At 41.1% G+C, this 19,141-nt stretch overlaps 1 protein-coding gene across 6 annotated transcripts in view; it reads right to left on the minus strand.

Moving 5' to 3' along the window:
• Nucleotides 1–19,141, minus strand: part of DCLK1 (doublecortin like kinase 1) — a 346,275-nt gene that overhangs the window by 13,795 nt on the left and 313,339 nt on the right. For 3 of the 6 annotated variants that reach the window (XM_043576859.1, XM_043576853.1, XM_043576875.1), the window contains 2 exons: nt 10,359–10,472; nt 4,859–4,932 (listed from right to left, as the gene is read on the minus strand). In XM_043576859.1, coding sequence (XP_043432794.1) covers nt 4,859–4,932; nt 10,359–10,472 — 188 coding nt within the window. The remainder of the gene's footprint in view (nt 1–4,858; nt 4,933–10,358; nt 10,473–19,141) is intronic. The other 3 variants (XM_043576843.1, XM_043576833.1, XM_043576866.1) reach the window with 1 other exon arrangement.

Below are 19,141 nucleotides of genomic sequence, written 5' to 3' on the forward strand. Positions count from 1 at the left end.
GCCCCGGAGAGTAACATTTAAAACTTATACTTCATGAGGATTTTTGGCAACAGAGTACTTTAAGTATCACTTGATGCCACAAATGCTCATGAATAATATAAGTTACTCGGCAGTCTATCCCAATCAGAGCATCAAAAATGCTCATGGTTCTACTTTAATAGCGGATGCTTTGATCTGCAGCGAGATCGGTTTTCTCAGGCAGATCTGTCTGCTATGTTGAGTGCAAGATATTCTCCTGGAAATGAGAGGAACCCTGTGAAGCAATGTTTTCTGAGTTCCTCCTTTGGGCAGGGGTCTGTGAAGGCACGTTAGCACAGGCAGCTCATACAATCCTGGCCACAGGTTTGGGAGGTTGGTAATACTCTTCACATGTTTACAGATGGGGAAATTGAAAATCAGAGAAAAACATGGAAAGTGCCTAAGGTCACACTGCGGGAAGTGCAGTGGGCTGGATCCCAAACCAGTCCTTCCCAACAGCAAAGTCATCAACTCTCTACACGCTGTTCTGCCAATCTCTAACCAAGTTCATTACATCTCAATTTTCAGGACTTTTTGGTTTCTCTAAGTGTCAAGTGGCTTGCATGTATTTGAGAATTGTCTGGCTTCAGCAGATGGACATTTACACTCTTTCTTAATAGAATAACAGTGTGTCAATACTTATGGATTAAGTTCTTCATGACTATTCTTCCTACATACTTACACCAAATAAAATCTATATCGTATCAGCAAACATCACTGGGGAACATCTGGAGTCAAAGGATGGCAGGAATAAATACGTAGGAGAGTGTAGATTTTTTTTTAACAAAAAGAGGAAAAGAGATTCTGAAGCAAGGTCAAAAATAAATATGATATTTTCGATCAATACTGAACAATCGAGGATGTCAAGAGAAGTTTAAAATCTCACTTCACCTTATACCCAATCAGTAAGTCTTGGGATGCCATGGCAACTTCTCATTTTAATACTAAGTATGTTATATTTCTAAAGACAGAGAGATATTGTTGACCTCCTCTCTTAGGGGGCCTCTGAAAATAAAAAGACAAAATCTCAAACAGTGAGCCCCCTGTTGGACTCGGCGAAATAACACGTATGTCTCACGCTTCCTGTGTTTGAATACCATTGGTGGGCCTACAGTCCTGCCCATCTTTTGAGCGTCTCGGCTTCACTTTTTAACATCCAGGTACAGTTGCAAAACCAAACCTCCTACTTCCCTATCCTTTTCTCTGTCATCACAGCTTGGGTGGTTTGAAGTTTAAATCTATGCCTTCCCTACGTGTTAAACCCTCGGTTACAGAGTCTCAGGACTGGCGTGGAGTAGGGTGGTTAGTCCCTTGCTGGAACGGAGGCATCTGCTCCTCCTTCTGCCAGTGCTCTGACACTCACTGGGGAGCACTCTCTCCACGGTGGAGGAAGGCCAAGGCAACTCGCAGGGAAACAACCTGCAATGCATGGAACTTGCGGTGGGCATTTAGCTGCTGGCGGAGGCTGGCCTGGGAGCCCTTCAGACACCATGCTGGGGTCTCCTCTCTGGCTTTCATGGGAACTCTTCTTTCAAACCTACACCAAGCAAGATGCATTTAACTGACCCCATTCCTTTTAAGAGCCGAGCATGACAGCATTTAATAGCCTTGCAAAGACTGCGCTTGGCTGCCACCGCTCTGCCTCATTACTCACTGTTTCAGGATGGTGCTTGAATCCAATATGCACATTTTAGTCACGTCATGCCTGGGAACTCAACCACCCTTTTGTCCTAGCTCACCTCCACATTTTATCTTATCTAGCATTTTCAGCTTACGTCTTGTTTGGATATTTGTTCTGTTTAATCGGGTTACCACGTTCTGGCTGTTGCCTTGTTCTGCGTGTGGAAGATGCAGGATTCTTCTCCGTGTGTTGTTGGCCATAGCACCTGCCACAGTGACAGCTTCACTTGAGAGAGGCACAGAATGTGTATGACCACATCCCCCTTGGATAAGGACGCATTTTTCAGGAGGGGACAATGTAACGAGATGTAAGTGGTTTCCAGCGGCTCACCGTAAGGCCATGAGGGAATGGAATGGCCTCAACGGCTCATTCCTCGGGGAGTGTCCCCCCTGGACTCAAGGTGACAGGACCAAGGACTCCTGGAAAAATGGGCCAAGGAGGACACTGCTCCCCTGGTTACAGCTTGGAAGCAGCTCCCCCATTAAGAGGCAAGAGAATGAAGGAGAGAAAGAGGAAAGCGGACCCCCACCATTTCTCTACCATCACCAAAAAGCCTATTACAAAGGACATGGCAATTCTGGGCACCCCGAAGAGATGCTTTTTCCAGCCCATGCCCTGATGCGAGCTGCTTTACAAAAAAGCAACCCCGACTCCCAAGTGTTATGCTCAGAGAAGTGAAAACAGCCATGAGCACTTGTAAACACAACAATTGGGAGCGGGGATGTTTGCCTCTAATGATTGTTTATGTTGGAAGTTGGCTGCCACCGTGGTTAGACAAATGCTCCTACTTCATGGAGATAAAAGGCAAGCATTTGCAATCAGTGAGGAGAGTGTGTTCGTTCTGAGGCTAAATGGCATTATAAAACTTCCTAATTAAGCATATATGCCGATGAGTTTTTAGCCTCGTTTCTCCAATTTAACTTTACATACTGGGTGTGCTGTTTACTCCAACATTAACTATAAACATTGTTGTTACTGCCCCCAGCTGGAAAACAGAGCAGTTTATGTGTGGAAGAAAAAAGAGATTATCTCCCATCTGCTCCTGCCCATTATTCAGGGATGTGTCATTTTGTCTGCTGATGGGAACCATCACTAGGATTTTAGTCAAATGGCCTTTTTATACTTGGCTACATTTATTAATTATTGTGTTTACTTGGCATTTTGCTCCCACCCCTAATCTCACAAATCCAGCAACGGAATCTCCCAGAGCTTTCTTTTTGAAATCAGATTAATTTATATGTGCAGTGTGTGTTGTACCAGTATGCACAACTGTAATTAGGCATATTTGATGCCTATTTTTAATTGTATATCAACTTTACTCATATATATTTGGTTACTATGCCTGAGGTTAGGAGGCACACAATTAACAAAAAGGGCAGAGCATGGAGTGATTCCATTTATATAAAGTACAAAACCAGGCAAAGCTAATTAACGTGGATAGAGTCCAGGTCAGTGTTTACCCTTGGGGCTACGTGACCCTCCTGGAAGGGCCCTGAGGTGGAGGGGGGTAATCTCCAGAGGTGCTAGCAATGTTCTGTGCCGACCTGGGGGCCCTTACAGGGGCGTGTTCAGTTCGTGAGAATTCATGATATGTGCACCCTTCTGAATGCAGAGTATCCTTCAGTGAAAAGTAAAAGCCGGAGAGACCATTTTCTACATTAAAAAGTCAAACAGAAGAGTCTGCATAAAGGTAAATCCTGATTAATCCCCCCCCAAAGGTTAAAAATAAAACAGAGTTCTTTCTATACATATAAAGTTAATTTACTTAAGTAAATAAAAAGGTTGCGTGTAATTCCTGCACGCATATCAGTCTAGAAGACACAAATAGCCTTCGACGTAAAACTGATTTTAAAACATTCATTTAAGTTTAGGTGTTTTCGTGCTTTAAACAGACTTGGAAACTATCATGACTTTAGTATACTGGATAGTTTGTCAAAGTGTGCCCTTTACTGCTTTCTTAAGCCCTTTGTTTTGAGTGTAGAAGTAAAAATTAGGAATAATTAATTGGGAGTTAAAATTACATATTGTGTGGGTGTATATCTTATATCTATATCTATATCTATCTATCTATGTAGATAGATAGATATACACACACACATATATTTCTTGTTTTCTAAAATTTAGTAGTCTGATGCATGAAAAAAACATCAGGTAGCTACATTTCTGCAGATAGACTCCATCACTTGATGGAAACAAATACCAAAACCCCTGGAATTTTTCCTAGCAAACACTAAGATGTGGAGCTTTACCTGGAGATCATTTCAGAAACATCGAGATGGAGGAGAAAAGTTCCCTGGGACTTCTCAGAGTAAAATTTCCAAATCATCAAAAACCATCCTGCCTGTGGATAACTTAAAGAGACACAAACAATGCCCCTTGAAGGAAATGCCAGGGCAGTTGACTAGAATAGAAAATGATTGGATAGAATTCTTAGCCCAGTTAAAAAAAAAAAAAAAATCGATACCTCCCATACATAGTCCCTTTGCTTCTGCAGATAAGCCGGCTAAGTAATCTGACAGTTACAAAATATTGAAAAATAAATTCATGCAATAGCTAGTACATAAAGGGATTTCCAGGGGGAGAGAGGTAACAATAAAACGAAAACAAAACAAAACAAAAAGGTGGAGAATTTGAAAACACAAGCTTACCAACACACACAATGCATTCTATAGCTCATTATACTTGGAGAAGCTTCTACTACTAACGTGTAAATGCATTGTTTCATCCATCTAATAAGGTCAAGGTTGGGCTTGATGACTTTAAAATGACAGTATATACTTCTATAGAACGTACACTAAGGCACTATTGTTCTTCCATTTGTTAGGGACAGAAGAGCACCGGTAATCATTGTTTTAATTAGCAACATCAAGAAAAGGCTTTGGCATTAACACTAAATATACTGTCCTTTTAACTGTAAGGAAAATTGATACTGAGCATGTGCAATGGAAAGAAAGCTGGCAAATGTCAGTGTGAATAATGGGTGAAAAAAAGGAATGAGGGGGTGTGGCATCTCAATCAAGATTAAAATGAAACTGATAAAGCAGCATATGGACTGGATAACAAATCAAAAGCATGTTTATCCACTGAAGGAACTGGTTAATGGAGACTGCCAGCACGTTGCCATGGAAACACTGACTGTTGAGCTGCACCATCTCATACCTTATCCAATACATTCCTGGTTGCTGGTAGTAGTCCAAAGACCCTGATCTCTTGATGGTAAACCCGTGGTCCAGCTGAGCAGAGAGAAATGGGGGCAACTCAGTGGATCGACATTGTGCTAAAGAATTAACGACTCCAGACCAAGCTCTTCTTCATTGACTATATATTCATATATAGTTACGATGCCTCTTCTGCAGGGTAACTAGCTAATACCCTAAATCTGCACCTTGAAAATAAAAAGGCAAGAAAAAACACTAATCCCTCATGAATATCTCGGAGGCCAATTTGTTAGAATAGATCTAATTTGTCAGACAAGGTTTTGAATGCACATTTAATAATGTCCTCTCAATTTCAAAAGATATAAACACCTCTTCATATGCCATAGAATGGAAAATGCTTCACAATTAAATGAAGTACTGAAATCAGTTTTAGCCACCTAGGAGAAAGCATATCGGACCCCCTCCTCCCCATCTTACCCCATCAGGCTTAAATTTGAGGGCTTCGTAAATATGAAATAAAAGATGACAGGAACCCTCACAAATCACAGCGATTTGGAATTCTTTCTTGAAGAGTTAATCTTGGAAAGCAGAACTACTCTTAAAGGTGAATCTTAATTACATTTCTGAACTAAAAAGATATAATATAAAACAGTAAGTTTTCTCTATGAAAATACAGAAAATAAAATGAAATGAAAAATAGTTTTCAGTGTATATTAAAAATGCATATGTACAGTCAAGAGCTTAAGATTAACCAAAGGTACAATAAATAGAAGACAGGATAAGGTCTCAAAGTTGTTCATCCTGGAATAAGATGTTAGGCTTTGGCTACCTAGGAATAAAAGGTTCAATCCCCAAACTTGAAAACAATACCCATGCGGTACACCCACTCGCCCATTCTGCCCACGAGAGGAGGCAACACGCACACCTTTCTTTAGAGAGACGCCCGAGAGTGCTGTGCTGACAGTTTCTACTTCTGAATTCACAAAGGCATGGCAAAAACAGGCCGGGGCACCAGACGTTTAAACTAAAAACTGCTTGGAGGACTGGGGGTTCTGATTATAAACTAGGCTATCTGGGTGTTCGTGGAACAACGATGTGAGATTATAATCTTTAAAAAAGGTGCGTTTCGTTTCATTTAAGAAAAAAAAAAGAATCCAAGTACCCTTGCCTCAAGGAGTCATATGAAGTCCTGCACTTCTGTTTTAGTCCACGGAGTTGGCTACTCGGTAACTAGTCCTCTGTTGCCATCTACAGGCCAAGTGTCCCATAACAGGACACACATCGGAAGGCGTTAGTGCCACGGGCTCTCACTGTACGACTCGGCTTCCCAGAATCACAATTATTTGCACACTGATTAGTATGGATTTGTTCAATTAGACTGAAATGCTCTATTTGCATGAGCAAAATGCAAAGGAAGAACTTTAAAGCATTAGGAAAATTATCGGTTAAAATAATAAACAGAATTAAATGAGGAAAAATAAATTGGAACTGACATCTTAGTCATCGGTTCTTCATCAAGCTGAGCAAATCTAATAATGCCTCCCTCCCTCCCTCAGCTCCCAAGAAGTCCACCGTTAAAATGTCATCTCTAATTCCATTTTATGTCTATAAATTGCATTTTAATAACCTTTTGTTTCCCTTTCTCTGTTCTGTTGTGTGTGAGTGTGTGTGTGTGTGTGTGTGTGTGCGCGCGTGTGTGCGTGTTTTATTCCCCCAACTACTGAGAAAGGTAGTAAAGGGACAATGGAGTCTTTCTGAGAAGGCAGAGTGCTCCATTTACAAGGGTAGCAATGGGTTTCCACCTAATCACGTCACCTGACCTCAATGTCAGAACACCCTTTCTCCTTTTAGAAGGGTCGGGTGATCGCCATGGGCCTCCAGCTGGTAATTACTCTTCTGGCCAACTTGAGGACCTCTTGCAACCTTAATATAAAGTTACCATTTGCCCTTTCTTTGGTCTTAATAATGCAGGGGGTGGGAAGCAGAGAAGAAAAAAAAATGACAACAGGAACAAAAAACACTGAGGTTCAGAACCACGAGTGCATGTTAAACTACGCTCGTGTCATAAATTACATCTGAGACTAGATCCTGTTTGTTATGACAGGATGCTCTTTTTCCTTTGTCACTTTGGGAAAGAAAAAGTGTCATGAATTCCTTTATAAGCATTGCTGATCTCCAGTGGGTAGTTAGATTTCTAACTAAGGAAAGAGGAGTGCCAGTTAAAGATTAATGTTTTAATTGTTGATTTCCTGAAAATATAAGCTGACTGATACTACATTCTAAATACCTTTTGTTTTTCATTTTAAAGGGTGTGTGTAATTTCCAAACAATCGGTCCCATAGAGGCAGTTTAAAATTAAAATACATTATTTTATAGCCTCTGGGGAGAGCACACGTGCCCATGGGGAAAAAATTCTGTCTGAACGAAATGTATGCTGCAATCAGTTTTTCTTATCTATCAATAGAAGCCATTTACAACATTATATTAATTATAGGAATTTTTCATGTAGGTGAATTAATAATCATATTGCGTTATTAAATTGTTGAGTGGTGTTTATAGGATGCACCATTTATGAAGGATATTCCTCCTACCTCCCACTTATAGTCTGCCTCAGAGCAGAATATCATTCTTTGGCAGTTATGCCATAGTTTGAATTGGAATACAGTTGACTCTTGAACAATGAGGGTAGGGATGCTGACCCCCAGCACAGTCAAAAATCCATGTATAACTTTTGAGTCCCCCAAAGTTAACTACTAAAAGACTACTGGAGACTGGAAGCCTTACTGATAACAGGAAATTAACACATATTTTGTATATATATTACACACTGTGTAAATAAAGTAAGCTGGAGGGAAGAAAATGTCATTAAGAAAATCGTAAGAGAAAATACACTTACAGTCCTGTATATATTTATTTAAAAACACCCACATCTAAGCGGACCCATACAGCTCAAACCCGTGTTGTTCAAGGGTCAACAGTATTATTTAATGTCAGGGCTCCTTTTTCTTGTGCTAGTCCCCTGAGACTTAGTCTTTGCCCTGTGAGAACGGGAAAACTGCTGTGGTGTATAAATGACTTATCCAATGCTATTCTGAAAGTTAATCACAAAGGCAGCCAAACTGGCCAATTTCTAATCCCTAGCCCCGCCCTGCCACCGGCGACCTCCCCCAGGTTTTAATGGAGGGTGTGGACATTTTTGAGAGAAAAGCACTCTGTAGGGGGCACAGAAATGTATACATCAGGGCAGGCCAGCTACTCCTCAAACAACACCTGAAATTTACAGTTGTGCTCTCTCTCTCTCTCATGCTTGAAATATTAACAATGCTTATTAACATGTGAATTGTGCCTTAGAGTGGACAAGGCACTTTCCCAGATATTTCTCCAAACAGCTCATTGTTTTGAGTCTGAGTTAAGTTGATGCTTTTTTTAGATTTGTAGTGAATAAAGAAGATTCAATAAGCACACAACTAATGTGTACACGCAGCCATACACAGTCCATTTTACAATTTATATTACTAGTTTGTATAGTTTCCATGGAAATGTTAGTGATGAACTGAGAAACTGATATGGAATTGTATTCAAAATGGTCCAATCATGATATTTAGGGGGAAAAATTCCATAGGCCTTGATCTTCAAATACTAAGTTAGAGTTTTTTGAGATCTACTTAGATAAAGTTTTAATAAACTCCGATGGATTAGGTTTCAGAATTTATCCCAATTTGATTAAAGTAGGATTTCTCCTCAAATCTGTGTTGTCTATCCACTGGAAAATTGCCCTGAAGTTCCTGCCCTTAGTCATTGTTAAGACTCCCAGAATACCGTGAACAAACCATTATTGAGCAACCAAGGCAAACTTAACCAAAGACTAATCAAAATAAAAGACCAAGAAAAACGAAAACAAAAAACAAAGTGACGAAGGTGGAAAGGCACCCTTTCTAGCCCCATAAGCCCTCAGTGGGAGCAGAAAACCAGTCCTTTTCATGGACAAGCGTGCTGGCAGTCCATTCCAAAAGCAAGTTGTGGAGTCAAACATTTTGGAATAGACTTCTATCTGGAATGAATGATGAAAACAGAGTATAGAAGGTCTGGTTTAGTGGAGAATCGCCATGAGATTGTCACTTCCAAAAATTACTGACCGAATATTAGCTGACAACAAAGAACACCCACAATCTATAGAGACACGAAGGACAGTGCACTTGTACGTTGCATTTCCTTAGAACGAACTCGAGAGAGAGGGCAAGAAGAATAACTTGGAATTTTAAACTCTCGGCAGCACTGGGAAACATCTGCAAGAGTCTGCGTTCTATTTAGCACCGTGAGTGGGCTCGTGAGCCAGTTACTCACATGTGGCTCACTGTGGAAAGGGTTCAACCAAAAAACACGAAATGCAAATGGTACGAGAACGTGTATGCATACATTTGTGCCATCTGCAAATTCTGGAAGCTCATATCAAATATTTAGTAACCCGGGTCTGGGACTGATTGTACTGAGTGTGTCACTTATCCGTCTTTAGTTTATCTGGGGCTCTAGTGGAGCCAAAAAAGAAACAAAGAAAGGAAATAAAGACACCCGAAGAAGTGGTAAAACAGTACCGTTCATGAGCAATAAAGTACTGTTCAATAGCATATATGCTTTTTAAAATTCGACATTGTAGTGTGTAAGTTCTTTGTTTAGAAAAGAAAAACCAGCTCAAGCGATTTCACATTGAGTATGCTGTTAAAATTTACATACTCTGAAAAAAGAGGAAATTATTAAAAACTCAAGTAATCTGGGACCTGAATATATTTACTCTAGAATATGACACCAGGAAGTATGAGGTTTCATTATTTCTCTGCCCAATTTAATCTTTGCCTAGAGCTGCTATCAAATTGCATAAAGTGTATGTCTGCATGTATAGAACAGAAAAAAAAAATCCTTGTGCAGCCACATCAATAAAATGGTAAATGGTAAAAGACTTTCAACTTTAAAAACAGAAATTTCTAAGGAGCAAGACTCCGTTATTTCTTTGGGTGTTCTCAGCAGTTCAGTTTCACTGAAAATCGTGCTGCGCAAGCCTTCTGCTATGTTTTGGCTTTCATTTGGGTCTCGTACAAAGATCTATAGTGTTCCGATCTCTCTCTGCAGTGTTGTCTCTCCCGGCTTCCCTCTCCCTCCAGGTCCTGGCAAAAGGACACTGTGAACTCTTTTTCTCAGAGTCCCAAAGTTTGCATTGGCACAGAGTCCACGGTGGGGGAGGTTTTCTCCTTTAAAAAATAAATCATGAAATTAATATGTACCGCAAGACACCCTGGAGGTGTTGGATAATGATGTGACTCCTAGGGAAACGTTCGGCAAAAACACATAATGTATATAAGCCCCGAGCCTCCCCCAGTGCATTCAATGGTCGAGCTGTCTAAAGAAATGACCCACTCTGCTGTCTCTGGGTGGACTCTCCTGAGTAATGCCTGTCTCTTAGGTGGATTGCTTTTACAAAGTTATAGGTGGATATTTCAGATGCTTACTGCTATGACAGAAACTCCAGCTGCGGTGCTATTCGGCTTGGGGCCTGTGTTGAAATGCTTCTTTATCTTTCCAGCTACTGACAGCTGATGTTCATTTTCTGGGAGGCCGTCATCCTGGGGAAAAAAAAAAAAGAAATGAAGAAAAGAAGAGAAAGAAAAAAAATGAGATAGATGGAAAATGAGGCCAAGATCTTCCAGTAGCAGGCGGTGATCTTAGAATTTGTAAGATTTCAGAAATAAACTAACCAATGTCTTCTCATTAAACACGGTTGTTGGAAGTACTTCTCTGAGGTCTCACTCATTTCCACATCTGCCCTAAAATCAATTTGCCGTGTCATTCTGTCCCTAAATAAAAAGTTTTTATTTCTGTGTTTGGTTTCTAATAAAATTGATTTCAGCCATGACCCTAGGGACATATGTCAAAAAGCAAGTTAAATCTGAACAACCCCCCCCCCCCAAATCAATGTAAACATCTTTTTTTTTTTTCTGAACCAAGAGTTTTATCCTTTTAGCCCATCATTCAGGCCCCAAAATGAAAAAACTGACAGTCTTGGGCTCATGCAAGGGCCCGTAAATAAACTCAGCCTGGTTCCACAGCTACTCAATCGACCATTCTATAATCCCAGACAATCTTCCAGGCAAAAAGTTCTTCCTTGAGTTTTAAATCCTCCTTACTGCCTTCAAATCGTCTGTTATTTTGACATACTTCACATTGGAGCTCATTTTAACGAAGGCTTCTGCTCTCTGCCGGAGCTGTCTATGATGGAGGCTAGACAGATTGCTCCCTTTTGCTAAATACTGTTAGGATAACAATAACCAGAGCCATAAGTATGTGCCACCACTTACTAGCTCATGTTGAAAAGGCTGCCCAATCCTCGAAGACAGAGACTGTGTTTTGTTCACTACAGAACCCTCGGGTCTCAGCAAAGTGCTTTGGCACCTGGTAGATGCTTACTACATATTTGTGGAATAAATGAATGAATGGATAATAAAGTGTTTGTTACTATCTGTTAAAACCAAATTCCTGGCAAGACTTCAAGGCCATTCATCATTTCCTTCTCTCTTTCCTTTCCATCATTTTGCATTTTATTTCTTGGCTCCACCCAGGAAAATAAATTGCTGCTTCCCTGGCATAACATGCTTGCCCTTTTACATAACCTAGTCTCTCCTGCTTTCAGTACTTGGCTATTCATTTATTTAGTAGCAACTGCACGTCTACAGTGGACCAGGTACTACGGTGGCAAGAGGTGGGGGAAGATGGGGAGCAAACATAGGCATGGCTTTTGTTCTTATGGGCCTGATGGCCTCTCTGTTTCTTCACAACATGGGTCCACATCACCTGTTCCAAAACATTTTTCCCCTACTAAGCAAAATTCATTATATTGGTTCTTCTGTAAACTCCTAATGCTTTTTCATTATATATATATATTTGCACTATTTACATTCTTCTGATGTTAGATGATTTTGTATGTACATATGTAATTAACATATATAGTTTATATATATATGATATATAATCAACTCTGAACTCCTGTCCCTTTTGTACCACATCGTCCATATCTTCTATAATCTTTTATATTAGCACTGGTTCAGTTCCCTGCTCACAGTGGATAGCCAATTTATGATATTCTTGGACAGATTTATTAATGACTAGAAGAAAGAACCATTATTATGCTTATTAAGTCACATCAGAAACCAAATCTTAAGGAAGGATGCTTTGCAGTGATTGCAGAGTAAATCCAAAAAGTGTTTTAAAAATCGACACTCTGAAAAGAGTCAGAAATAAAGTGAAGGTCAATTAGGGTAACAGTGGGATAATCTTTGGGAAGGGAAGAGAAACAGGGACATATGAAGTACTTCCTCTGTCCGGGGCTATGCCAGGGATGGCAGGGGGTGGGAGAAAAATGATCTGTGCCCACCAGAACCTTGAGGGCTGAGAGACAAAGTAGGCACACACAATGTCAAATAATAAAGCAGATCAAGAAGATAAGAAAGAGCTGTCAAGAGGCATGTAGCCTCATGGCTCAGCTAGAAACACGGAAGGAGTTCAGAGGAGAGAGGACATATTTTCAGTTGTGAACAGAGAAGACTTCAAGAGGAATATGGGCTCCAGCCTGGTCCTTAACGAGGGGGAGCGATTTATGGGTAGAGAGGAGGAAATCAATGTTTTGGTGTACAGATGTGAGTGAGTGGGACTCACTCAGTGTGAGTCTCATTGCCAAACAATGAGTTAAGCAGTTTAGTTAAGAGTATGTAGAAGAATAATGATGAAGAAAGCTGAAAAAAAAAAAATCAAAACAAAACAAAACAAAAAACAGACTGGCCACAAATAACTATGAGAAACACCTGGAAATGGAAGATTTAATCTCTTTCAGGAATAAAAGCAATGCTTTTTAATAAGAGGGGTGTAAGGGTAGGAGGTAGAGAGGACTAACGGCCCTTTACTCACATAGATTTAGAATTATGCAACCCAGAGGTTTAAACACAAGGGTGAATTCAATGGTGTATGTGAAACACTTTTTTAATTGTGGAGGAAACAAGAGGCCTCTGAATCTAAGTTAGAATTCTGGGAGCATTTAAACATTTGATGAGGGATGAAATGATTAGTGTCATGTATTAGTGTCATGTATTTGGCATAGGTTGGGGCTCTGCCTGAGTGAAAGGGAGCAGCCTGACAGAAGGGTTCCCCCCCAAGATTATACATGTACACGTAATCATCTCTTAATAGATTTCCAGGCTAGCTGAGTCAAAGTGATTTGTATGCATTTTAGATTAAAAGCGAATTTGAAAAACTTAATCGGGAAGTAGGCTGAAGGAAGGTTTTTGTCTTTAGGAACCCCCCCCCCCCCGCCAAAAAAAAAGACACCTTGAGCATATCTGGAGTCTCAGGATCAGAAGCTGCTGGAAAGGAAGAGCGGGAAGACAGGAGAAAGGGGCTAATCAGGGTGAGGGGAAGGGATGGAAGGGAAATGAAGCAGTCTGCCCTGGGGAAATGCAAGTTTACCTCTTTCTCTGAGGTAAGGTGAAGGAAGGAGAGAGTGTGGCCCATTTGGAGGTGGAAGGGAGCGAAGATAAAAGAGAAAGCCAGGAAGAAGAAGTGACACAAGTGTTAACTGCTATGTGGCCCTGGGTGAGGAGTTTACATATACTGTCCCCTTAATTCTCAGATTATCCTCTATGACAGGCATTATCAGTCCCATTTTGAAGATGAGCAAACTGAGGCTCAGCAAAGGTTAAGTAATTTGCTCAAGGTCACATAGCTACAAAGTAGTTGAGTCAGGACTGAACCAAGTCTGAAAGTATTCTTTCCATGACACCACATTGTATCCATCCAGGGCATTCGTTAGCACGGCATCAGTTACAAAAGGGCTCCCTCAGGGTTAAGTGGAAGGATCCCAACTTTTCCATGATGAAAATGGCGCAATGGCAAGGAGAAAGAAGGATTCAATTGGAGACTGAAAAAAAAAACAGAGAATACCTGGACAGGCCTCAGTGGAACCTGGGATGGCATCTGGATGAAGGTCAGTAAAAGGAATAGTGAGCACTTCAGGGAGCCCAGTGGACTGCGGTTGACTTTTATGTCAAGGAGAGACTAGATGTCGACTATCCAGAGCCGGGCTCTCCAATCCTATGTGAAGCAGGTGGCGCTAGAAGGCCTGGCTGACACCGGATGACACAAAGTTGCAGAGGGTCCCAGTGTGGTCCTGTGATCCACACAGGCTGTGGTTAACAGGCTGGGTGCGATTATAGAGACAACACACGGTAGGGATTCCACAGGAGTGGCCCCTTTCCGACTTCCTGAGGGAGAGGTATTCCTGCCATCTCCTCACTTCCTCACCGGGGCCATTGTAGCCTGAAATTTCCTTTACCTGGCTTTTTTCCCCCTGCCAGTTCCTGAGCTCAGAGTTTGCTTTCTCACCACCCTCAGCATGGACTTCGTTATCATTTCCCGGCTCTGTCCTGGTCCTAATCTCCTGTCAAGACTCCTAGCAACTCTTTTAGATGTTGGGTCCTGGGGGTTCAGGCCTCCAGCTTCAAATTCTCGTGAAGCTTTCAGCTTCCCTTGGGTTATTAGTGCACGCTGAAGCAATGAAAGTCCCGAAACAACCCTCACACGTTGTCAGAGATGCTTCTGACTTCATAAATCTTAAAGCATTTCAGGTTTTTTTTTCCCCAATGAAATAAAGAGTCTCAGCTAGAGAATGTGGGGAGGGAGCGTGCACACACACACACACACACACACACACACACACCTCACATCAACTGAAAGTCTGCAGAGTTTTATATCAATTTTGAAGGCTTTGAGCATAATTGGATTAAAAGACATAAACAACTGACTTTGCAGGCCCCTAATCTGTACCTGAGGCATACGGATTGATGATGGAGATTTAGTTAACTTACTGTCTTGCATCAATAAAATAAATAGGGCCATTAAAAACATACATTTTTATATATACATCTTTATCGCCGTTATTCTGAATAGACTGTGTGCCAAAAATGTGCTATGAATTTTCGAAACGTGACAAACCTGGCAGTGTGTTACAAATAGTTATAGTATTATTACCATACGTTCTGGTATGTAGTTTCTGGGAGTAGTTTCTGAAGTTTGACACGGGCTGGTTGTGGTTTGAGGTTAGTGGTTTTTGATTTAGAAATTCCCATCCACCACGTGGCAGAGCATTGCAGCTGACAAGAACAAAATTAGTTTGCAAAATGGAAAATGAACTCTCACAGCTGTCTGTAGGAGACCTAGCCTCCTGGTCTCCATTTCTCCAGCGGATGTTGGGGAGCAGCTGCGAGGAGGGGTGTGGGGGCTTGGATGTGAAGTCACTCGGCGGAGTAAATTCCCCTCTTTCCTCAGGGAAACCATTCCAGGGGTCATGCTTTAGAAAACCCTCCTCCCCTCGTGGGTTTTTGCTTTTGACTCGTGGATCTGGTTTTCAGTCAACTCATTACCAGGCTCTATTATTAATAATATCTGTGAATTTATGAGAAGGCATGGCAGTCGTGAGCAGTTTACTACCAGAATATCCCTATTTAGTTTTAAGTCATCTCTCAAGTACATTAGAGCACTCTTCAATAGCAGCTTCATTTGGCATCCCAGGGTTTGGCCTCTTGATTCTTGTTAACCGTCTCCAGCTGTACGGCACCCAGGACCTTTGACTCTCTCCAGCTTGGCCCTATACATCCCCTATGTCTACAATTCGCACTGCACTTGAGGAGAAAATGTGAAGTAAATTAAGATCTAGCTTGGAGAAAGGACAGGATAAGATGCCTAAATGGAAACTTGAATTCCAGGTCATCATTTGTAATTCATGAATATAAATAGGTGGTTTTATTTATTATTACAGTATCACTAGGGGTTCTCTTAATTTCTAACAAATTCTGCCAGCACAAGATGAATGCATGTAAATTTTTGTGTGGAGAGAGCTGCTTTTAATTAGCATGGAATATCGTGGTAGATTATCCAGGCTCTTGATTTTTCTTCTTCCTCTTTTTCTTCATTCTTTTTGGATATCTTGGCTTAGTAGTATCTTTTCAAAAGAGGAGGTATGCAAGAAAAAGGAAGTTAAATAAAATTGAAAGGCTAGGAAGGTGATAGGAAGTCTTGAATTGGCTAAATAACGACACTTGACTTAATTAGACCAGCACTTTGCACCAGGACAGAGGTTCTGAATCTTGGAAACTCTTAAAATTCCTGATGCCTTCCCAGATGCCCATGTAGACCAATTCAGAATCTCCAAAGGCAAAATCCAGGCATCAGACCTTGTGCTAGAAACTCCAGCAAAGAATCTCATGCTAGAGATTTCTCTGAGGCTCAGTTTCCTCATCAATAAAACCAGGAAAATAACTGGTGGCAAAACACAGACTCATAATATTACAGCATTGAGTTGGACCTTCATCCTAGTATCAGGAGAATAACATCAGATAAAGCAGGTTGGCACTTTAAAAATAAAAATGCAATAATCAGTAATATATTTGAGGGGTGCCTGAATGGCTCAGTCAGTTAAGCGTCTGACTTCTGCTCAGGTCATGATCTCACCATTCGTGGGTTTGAGCCTTGCATCAGGCTCTGTGCTGACAGCTCAGAGCCTGTAGTCTGCTTTGGATTCTGTGTCTCCCTCTCTCTGCCCCTCCCCTACTCATGCTCTGTCTTTCTCTGTCTCTCAAAAGAAATAAATGTTAAAAAATTAAAAAATATATATAGTAATATGTTTGGGATATTACAATGGTGATAATTTAATGCTATTTACAAATAAGAATTTTATTTCTGGAAATGTCAATTAAGTTTATGAACTTATCACTAGCCTACATTTTCTATCAACGAAGTGTCGCTTGGGGGAAAGTGACTCAACCTTGTCCTCAGTCCCTGGAGTGATCAAGATGTATATTGCCTATTTCAGTCTCTTATGTGCCTAAATCCTGTGGTTCTCCACTAGATGACTACTAAGATAAATAAACTTAGCCAGGATGAGGAAAAGCTGTGATACTGGAGAACACAATAGAGCCAATAATGCACACACTACGTACGTAGTGCTTGGAGCACTAACAGAATTTTTTTCTTTTATTTTGGATGAGGGGGTTTTCCTTCTTAATCAAACTTCTCATACACCAGCAATTCGCATTTCACCAGCCCATAGCAACAGGTGAGGGTTACTGTCTCTCTTAGACCCCAATTCCCCAGATATTTATCAAGTACGTACACAGTGCTAGTGCTTGCAGACTGACTCTCAGGCTCTTCAGATATCTAATCCGTTCTTCATCCTTGTAACAGCCCAAGAGGCTGATTCTATTATCTCCATTTCACTGTCACAAAAACAGGTCATTTCACTCCTTTGAACCTGTTTTTGTGACAGTGAAATGGAGATAATAGAATCAGCCTCTTGGGTTGATTCCAAGGTTACACAGGAGGGTAAGCTGATGTTCCTGGGAGTCCACATTCCTCTCCTAGACACCTGGCTGCACACTGATGCTGCCATTGCCCATCTGGTTTGCTAGAACAATCCACCAAGAGGACTCACTCATGACTCTTCCAGCAACAGAGCAGAGGCCCAGAACACCAAGGAACACGGTGGGATCCCCACCCGGAGCAAATGAAAAAGTGAGCCGAGAGGTAAGGTTATAAAACAAGTGACTTTCGCTGACTAGATTTTCCGATTCTGTTGCCCTACTCTCTATTTCATAAGAGACTGCCTTTTCAATTCCAAAGGCACCAAGTGAAAAGGTCACTGTATAAGCAACAGAGAAAATGAGGACAAATGAGGGAACAGGAAATGCTTTCTGATGACTTCCTCGGGGCTCATATAATTATTATTACCTTTTACCCCCTAAGGTAGAGTCCTCGGTGGTAATCAGATATAATTTGATCACCAAATGCAAAATGCCTTGTTAAATGGACTTCCTTTTAAATTCCTAACATATTTATTTTGATTGCTTGCTTCATTTTGTTGCCCTGGGAGACCTCCACGAATACTAAATGCTGGTTATGAGAGCTTATGTATGTTTTTTTCATTTATGTTTTTGAGACAATAGTCATTTTTCTGATTTAGTCACTACATAAATGTAATTTCAAAAGTTAAGCAGTCACTTCACACATTTTGGGGGTTTTTAAAAATATGTTTAAAGTTTTTGCTCACACCAATATTTTTCCCCTTAGAATCTAAGGTCTATTAGAATTACATAACTTTTTTTTTTTTAGTTTATAATCTCCTGGCTAATTCCTTAAATGTTATCCTTGCTTTTAGGAAATGTCTTTAGGGAATCTGAGAGGGAAAACTAAAATGAGAGCAGAAGTCCAAGTTTTAGAGGGAGTGGCTGAGCCTAATTATCAGCAAAGTGGGACCATGTGTAAAAAATGTGTACAAAGCAGGTTGCCAAGGCAGAAAGTTACTGCTGAGACATGTACATGCTGCCTTAGGAAAAGGAGGAACCTAATTTTTCAAAGGCAACAGCCAAAAGTCTTCTTAATTTTGTTTCTTGAACCCCCTGAGTTGGGATACGTAAGGAGATAGGGTCATTTGGTTTGTAATCAGGCTAAGGCTGTTTCCAACTGCATTCCAGCCCCCTCACACACACAGACGAATTTGCTCACCTTCACAAAGTTATCTTAACACAAATATGAAGATCCCACTGGAGCTTGCTCTGTCGGACAGCCTCCCCCACGTAATCCTTTGTAGCACCCCTCTCCCCACACCGACAATGGCTGGAGGAGCCCTTCTGTCTCATTCTATCACAGCTTCCAAGGACAGGCTTGGCAAGCAGTGGTCCTCTGATGAAAACGTATTTAAAAGTGGCTATGTACAGTCTACGAATCTCTTTCCTCTATGGCTCGTTGTTAGCCTTCCAAGGCCATGTTTCAAATTCACATTTTCTGGTTTATTTTGTGTGATCATAGTCCCACCGTTTCTAGTGCTAACATCCAATTTGGCAATTTGTAGATCATGGGCTTTTTTTTGTTTTTAATGTTTATTTATTGTTGAGAGAAAGAGTGAGACAAGAGTGTGAGCGGGTGAGGGGCAGAGAGAGGGAGACACAGAATCCGAAGCAGGCTCCAGGCTCCGAGCTGTCAGCACAGAGCCCGACGCGGGGCCCGAACCCACGAACCACGAGATCAAGACCTGAGCTGAAGTCGGACGCTTAACCGACTGAGCATCCAGGCACCTTGATTATGGGCTTTTAATTAGCATGTAGATCAATCAGAACAAACTGCTGCCACCAAGACGGGCTGCAGCTGGTTTGTGCTTCTTCCTCCCTGATACCTAAGGGAAAGGTGCCACGACCTA

The sequence above is a fragment of the Prionailurus bengalensis genome, chromosome A1, assembly GCF_016509475.1.
Source record: "Prionailurus bengalensis isolate Pbe53 chromosome A1, Fcat_Pben_1.1_paternal_pri, whole genome shotgun sequence".
In the NCBI taxonomy this organism is placed as follows: Eukaryota; Metazoa; Chordata; class Mammalia; order Carnivora; family Felidae; genus Prionailurus; species Prionailurus bengalensis.